This window comes from Sinocyclocheilus grahami, unplaced genomic scaffold (genome assembly GCF_001515645.1).
Source record: "Sinocyclocheilus grahami isolate Dianchi unplaced genomic scaffold, SAMN03320097.WGS_v1.1 scaffold230.1, whole genome shotgun sequence".
NCBI lineage: Eukaryota > Metazoa > Chordata > Actinopteri > Cypriniformes > Cyprinidae > Sinocyclocheilus > Sinocyclocheilus grahami.
The window spans coordinates 2781965-2789562 of NW_015505409.1; the positions used below are offsets into that span (position 1 = coordinate 2781965).

A 7598-nucleotide genomic window follows, 5' to 3' on the forward strand; every position below is an offset into this window, starting at 1 on the left:
TGTATGAATATGCATATGTTTAGGATATACTTTTTTTTTTACAAAATTTGGATTTTGTAATGTTTCAATATATATTTAAATCCATAAACAACCAAATTGAAGCCTTAAGATTATCTCATTTTTCATGTTTCACTTGTTTTGCGTATTTAAAAATCTCCATAGGGTTCTATAGGCCCCTTTAGTGGCTGTAACCAAAAAATGCAATTTTATGTAATTTTCCCCCACCAGATGGCATCAGAGACACTCAGTGACTCCATTCCAAGGCCATCTGTTGGTTTTTGATGAAACAGGACTGAAATTGTCTGTCTTGGTTTTTTTTTTTGGTGAAATAATGTACAAAAACTGCTTATTTGCTTATGTTTTCTTAAAAATATCCAGAATAAAAGGTAAATATGATCAAAAAAATCACCAAAAAGTAATATAAAAACCTACATAAAAAATATATATAAAATGTTCCAATATAAGCTTTCTGGACCAAAAATAAAATTAGTGTCATTTTTGGCCTTTGGGTCATTTTGGCCCGCGAGGGACACTTTTGTTATAGGTTCGGGAGGGATGGATGAGGGAAAAGCACTCACTGGTTGGCTCTTCTCTGTGGTTCCAAGGTATTATGTTTGCACACAACCTGAAGGGAAATAATCACATAGGATTCAGCCTTCAATTTCTTGAGATTTTTGTCTTTCACTGTTTCACATAACTTTCCCAGAGTATGCAGAATGCAATTGTTTATTCTTGTTTTATGGTGCATCACATAGTATGTCAGCCAACTTAAGTAAAAACAAACCTTGAGTTAGATGCCATGCAAGCTCATTGATTGATTTTGGTTATTTTAAACTTAGGAATTAGTGGCAAACAAAAGACACCTTTATTGTGTTTCTCTTGTCATGTAAATTCAAACAATTACAGCATTGCTTTCTAATTATTATGCACAGTTTTTGTTACCTTGTATTAAGTTTTTTAACTAAAATATTGTCACACTGCAGCATTTTTACATAAAAAACCATGCATACACATTTCCTTAAAGGGGTCATATGATGCTATTTTAAAGATCATTATTACTGCATCGACACTACTGCTGTTCCTGAAACCACGCCTTCTTTCTTTGCGTGAACATTTGGGCGACATTATGCAAATATTTCCACATCGTGACGTAGACATGTGGGGGCGTGTTAGAACGAGGCGTTTTAGGTAGGAGTGGTTGACTCTTAACTTTTATAAAGAATATCTCTTTGGATTTGAGACTTTAGTCTTTGCAACTTTACAGATCTTTTTTATGCGCCAAAAGCTTGTAACACTCCAAAGAGAAAGGAAAACTTGAAATCGCATCATATGACCCCTTTAAACATTCATTTAAAAATGAAAATAAACAATAAACATTAATAAATATATATTTCTTCCAGCACCAGGAAAGGCCACAATACAAACTTAAAATGTGCACGATGGGTCTGAACCCAGAACCCACATTTGCTTGACCCCTACAAGATATTGTTGTAAACATTGTGCATCCTTGTTCAAGTGAAAGTTAAATGAATTGCTGTAACTGCAATATAACTGCAACACTTGTTTAAAGCAATCAAATAATAGTTGTTTCCGCTACATATAAAAACTAACACTCTTACGTCTGAACCGCTTTATAGCAAGAAGTTTTGGTTGGGAATATATATATACATTATTTCATTACATTACATTATAGGCTAATATTGAGGCAGTAGTTAAAGCAGGGGGAGCCCCTACCAAGTATTGCGTACATGTACAGTAAATGAACATACTTTCCAGAAGGCCAACAAATCACTAAAAATGTTTTTTTTATTGGTCTTATGAAGTATTCTAATTTGTTGAGATAGTGAATTGGTGGGTTTTTGTTAAATGTGAGCCAAAATCATCCCAATTAAAAGAACCAAAGACTTAAACTACTTCAGTCTGTGTGCATTGAATTTATTTAATACACGAGTTTCACAATTTGAGTTGAGTTGCTGAGATAGATGAACTTTTCCATGACATTCTGGTTTGTTGAGATGCACCTGTATATATATATATATACACACACACCTTGCTACGTGTACTGCGTTAGGCTAACCGAGACTTGTCATTTGCACTTATATATTGTTGCTCTTTTGTTAGTTTTGACTGCTTTTATTGTCCTCATTTGTAAGTCGCTTTGGATAAAAGCGTCTGCTAAATGACTAAATGTAAATGTAATATACTTGGGAACAGTGTTGGGGGTAATGCATTACAAGTAACGCGAGTTACGTAATCAGATTACTTTTTTCAAGTAACTAGTAAAGTAACGCATTACTTTTTAATTTACAAGAGAATATCTGAGTTACTTTTTCAAATAAGTAACGCAAGTTACTTTTTTTTTTTCAATTTATTGACTGACAGCTCTGCTGTCCCCATGCTGAGAGAAATCAGATGTAAATGTACTTTCCCTTCAGCCTGAGGCTTATTCATTTCACGTCTGGTGTGAAAAGGCTTTTATATTTGCCAAAAATATAACTTTTTTATTTTCAAAACAAACAGGCAAGCCCTGTCCAGATTTTAAAAGTAACGCAAAAGTAACGTAACGCATTACTTTCCATAAAAAGTAACCAAGTAACGTAATTAGTTACTTTTTTAATGGAGTAACACAATATTGTAATGCATTACTTTTAAAAGTAACTTTCCCCAACACTGCTTGGGAATATATTGAATTCGGCGATTCTTGCAGCAGTGGGCATTCTTCTGCATTCATACAATAGAGCCAGTTGAGTAGCTACATCGTACAAATTGTCAGAGCTCTGAGATGAGCATGCTGAAGATTCAGTCTTCTAGCTAACAGCGCATTGCAGGGCTCTAAAATGCATTTTACATGCAGGTGCTCTACAGAGGACCATAACACTTTACAGAGAGTGAGTCAAATGCTCAGATGTTGAATGCAATGCTGCTGGGAATTCTTCTTAAGAATGCCAAGAAAATTAAACCATATGCACTGATAAAGAAACAAACATAAAAGCAACATCTGTCTAGCACCGCTGCATGTGTGCGCTGACGTCACCGCCTCTCTTCTCCGGCGAGGCGCGCGCGAAAGTAGCGGAGTGAAATCTCACGAGCTGACGCCGATCAAACCGCGCAGAAACGCTCCCTAATCTTCAAACATCTGCGAAAACCATGGCGGACCCAAAGGTAAGAGTACCACCATCTTCATCTTCTGACCCTTTCGGATGGCGACAGACGGTTATTTTGGGCGATAAATGTTTAATGAGGGTCTTATTTAACAGAGTGTGAAAAGGCAGGTGTTTTTTTCCTATCCTCAAGCCTGGCGCGCTTGAATATTAGACGTTAAAATGCACTTTTCCACGTTCTATTCTTAATACTCGTATTATTATCGTCAGTTATTATACGCTGTCAAAGTTGTTTGTTCATTTAAAATCACGCTACGTTGTCAGCAGCAGCTCTAACGTCCTGCAATTTATAATTGTATGCGTATTTGTGTCCGTCACGTCCTTAAACATAACGGACAATCGAGTATTTGTGCTTTTATTTACGTAATAAAAATATCCACGTCAAGTTCCAGGTAAACACAACTCGTAATTTTCATAGAAGTGTAACATGCTAAGACCATGTTAGCCTGTGTGCGTTAGCATCGTTAACCTGCAGCACATGTGAAGTTCAAAGCCGGTTTATTAACACCCTTCCGGGTTAATTTGCGTCTTTTAACTGTATTTGCTCAATGTTGTCGAAACTGTGGGGTGAGACGGAGATTTAAACACTTAAACGCATTTAGGCCTCTTATTAGCTTCTGTTAGCTTGTATGCTAACTGACTGTCCACTTAACTCGCACCTTTAGACATAAACATCCGATGTCTGTGCTTGAGTGAAGTCGGTTGTTTAGCAAAATGAACTGTTTCGTAATTTTAAAATGCTGACTGAGCAAAACGTAGAACCAGTTCGAAGCGTCACATGTGTAGTAGGAGCTCTGCTGCCAGAGTTGGTCAGAAAGCATTTGAATAATGCAAGCTACAAGGCCTTCATGGATGTTAGACCGGTGATTAGTGGATAGCAAGTGCATGCATTCCCCAGCATCACAGCATGTGAGTTTAAGTGCACGGCTCAGCGCCTGTGGGTGCAAGTTTGGTTGCAGCAGCACATTCAGAGACAATAGGCCAAACTCCAGAGAATGATCCCTCCAAATCCCACAGCCTTTCACTCCACTGATCTGATGAGGAATGTGGAAGCGGGATCCCTACAGACGGGATCAGGACATTGTGAATCTCAGCGGAACAAATGCTGTCATGCATCTGAGCCTGGATCATTTTCCAATCGCATAAGACATTAGTTTGGCCTGTTTTATTGTTGTTGATTTTTAAAGTTGGATTTACAAAACTGCTGTTATAATTCCCCCCTCCAGGAGGCACAAGATGATCATGATGCATCCACAGACACTGTAGAGGACGCCAACCATGACCCTCATTTCGAACCCATTGTCTCGCTCCCCGAGCAGGATATCAAGACCCTAGAGGAAGATGAGGAAGAACTTTTCAAGATGTAAGTCACTATATTTGGGTGATATGGCAAACATATCTTTTCAAGCAGGATAGGGATGTAACGATTCACAATTTTGTTTTTTTTACAAAATGAGTTTTAAGACAAATTTTAAATTAGATGTGTCCTTTTATTATTGCTTGGACAAAATGCTGCACGTTTCTTTGTGAAATAAAAAAAATATAACACATAATAATATACTAATATAGCACTTGCATTTCTCTTTTGTTGGTTTTGATTGCTTCTATCGTCCTCATTTGAAAGTCGCTTTGGATAAAAGCGTCTGCTAAATAACAACATTTAAATATAGGCTAATGTAAATAACAAAACTAAATTGCAATTTTAAAACAAGCCCCAAATCAAATAAGTAACACAAATAAAATAAATCTCTTCATATAAACAAACTAAGGCGTTGTCTGTGCTCTTTCCTTTAAAATTAGAGGCAACCACTGCATTTTAATCCTGATCCAAACAAAGATGCAGCACACATGCAACATGAGCAGTTTTTAATCTAAATTACATTGAATAATTTCTAAATTTGAAGCAAAAACAGAATGGTTTGACTTCAGTTTTGTGAAACTATACATAAAAATATCTGCATGAAACCGAAACAGCAGACGAGCTGAACGAGACGCAGATGCACTCTCTGCCAGCAGGAGGCGCTTAAAGCGTTTCCTTGGTTTCTGCTGCACTTATGAGCTTTAATATGCATTATACAGAGGCAAGAGGAAAAGAAAAAATACCATCTAAACATTTCTAAAGGCAGTAAGCATGCATACATTCATATAAACTCCTACCCCTAAATGAATCGCGATTTGTTTAGCATCTCAATCGATTTAAATTGTCACATATTTGAATTGATTTTCAACCAGCTCGCGGTTAATCGTTACATCCCTAAAGCAGGATCATGTTCCACAATCTTATCATGATTCTTTTCCATGTTGGATTTAAAGGTCCCATATTGTCAAAACTGAAATTTCCTGGCTTTTTTCACGATTACGGGGGTCTAGGTGCTATGTAACTACCATACAAGTTTCAAAACAGTCAGTCCACAGTAAAATGCACACAGCCTGCATAAAGTTCTAGCTATTTTTCACGAACCGTTGTGACTTCTGTAAAAAGTTGACGTCAGAGCTACACAGTCACCACCTTCAGTCACCACCCCCGAGCACCGCCCACAGTCCCACTCTCCTTTTGCCAAACCCCCAGACAACATCGACATCGATTCTGGCACCCAACATCACAACAAGATGATATTTTAAGCTCCTTATGTAGCCGAATCTGTGCTGGTTTGAATGGGCCGCCTCCAGTTTCCCCTTTGTTTTGCTGCCTCCAGCTAGCGCTGTGACGTCGCTGACCCTAGTTACCTGTGGTTGGCCTGGCCGTGCGTCACTCAGAAAACAACTGGCCAATCAGAAGAGAGGCTCATGAATATTAATTAGACAGACCAAAACCGACCCATTCTCAGCAGAGCTCCTGAGAAAGGAGCTGTAAAAATATATTGAGATGGTTTTTGGTGCTTATACCGCAAATGTATATTCTTAAGGACATCAAAACCTAAAATAAAACTCCAGAAAGGTGTACAATATGGGACCTATAAGACCATTTTAAAAGTTACTGAGGAGTAAAAACTAGTAGCCTTACAGATAAGTAGAGAGTTATTGAAGACAAGTGAACAGTCAAAGAAAAAGCACTTTCATTTGTATCATTAGTCTATCATATTAATTTTATTGCCAACTCTAACAGTATTCAGGTAAGATATTACTGAATTTGAATGATCAGAAGTATAATAGAGCTCTGTATGAATGAAATTTGTTTTTCTTTTGTTGTTTGATTAACGTCAAAGTCCGCATGAAATCAAAATGTACTATTTATTTGGTTAGTGCACCTTGTTAGTCTTAAGGTGAACAATTCATCTGTGCAAGTTAATCCTCTGAAAAAAATAGTTTGTCTTGGTAGTCTTTAATCAAAATCTGATCATTTGCTTCCGCTCCGGAATGGCACTCCTGCTCTGATGACGTTAGTTTGACGGCTTGGGCTGAATTTGCTTAACCACGCCCCTCCAACCGTTAGTTTGCTGTGAGTGAAAGATGAAAGGAGGAGCGCAAGAATAAAACCCTGCCCTCTACTCAATATCCTATTTCAGGTGGAAATACATCACCATACTGAAATAAAGTCCGCAGCAACTTCCAGTTCATGCAGACTTTAATGACACACACACAGAAGGCTGTTGTCACTAAGACCTAATGCACTGATCTAATATACTGACACGCATCCTCTTTTCTCCCAACTGTTAACGTTCCCTTAAGACACAACCGATTGTGTTTGCATTCCATTTTGACATTTTTGTTTGTATTAGGCATGCACTCAAAACTAAAATATACCTTGTGTGTCTGTTCCTCTCCATCTGTACGTTATTACCAGATTAGGTTCTCTTTTCTGGCTTGTTGCACTTTTAATGACTCATTTTAATATAAAGCATGTTACACTCCATACTTACTGAAAGGTGTGCAGATATATTTACATACAGATATAATTAGAAAACATTTAGAGGACAGAAATGATCACTATCTCTACGATTTATTTGAAAAAGGGGTCTTACAAGGGTAAATAAAGAACTGGGGCTGGTTACAGACTGGTCATAACTTTTTATATTCAGTTATGAAAAGGTAGACTGGTCTTATTTGTATTGGAAAAGACGGACTGATAACCACTTGGGCAACTGCTAGTAAGTTTTGTAAAGTGTTTTCTTTACTCTTTACTAAACTATCTAAAAAGCGTAATATTTCATGTATTTGAGGTCTGAGATGTGGGTACAGGGAACAGAGAGGGGGCAAACATTTAGCATTTTAGGTCTAATCAGCCAATATTGTCTTAAATAGCCTGCTTTTTACTGAGTCGCTCATCCTCCTTTCGTCTTCTACTATGTTTCCATGGTGACCTGCATCTTGGCATAAGTCAAGGTGAGCGTCGATGTTAGGGGCTAATAAGCGTGCTTTGTGAGGAGAGAAGTACTATGTGCATATCATATAGATAATAATATGAAATGAACAACTGTTGTTACCCAATTAATATGA

The 7598-nt window shown here is 37.4% G+C and overlaps 1 protein-coding gene across 1 annotated transcript in view; it reads left to right on the plus strand.

Moving 5' to 3' along the window:
- Positions 1-3003: 3003 nt before the first annotated feature.
- LOC107597301 (ran-specific GTPase-activating protein-like) overlaps positions 3004-7598 on the plus strand; it is a 9566-nt gene continuing 4971 nt past the window's right edge. Inside the window, exons 1-2 of the mRNA XM_016288315.1 lie at positions 3004-3162; positions 4388-4524. Coding sequence (XP_016143801.1) covers positions 3148-3162; positions 4388-4524 — 152 coding nt within the window. The 5' untranslated portion in view covers positions 3004-3147. The remainder of the gene's footprint in view (positions 3163-4387; positions 4525-7598) is intronic.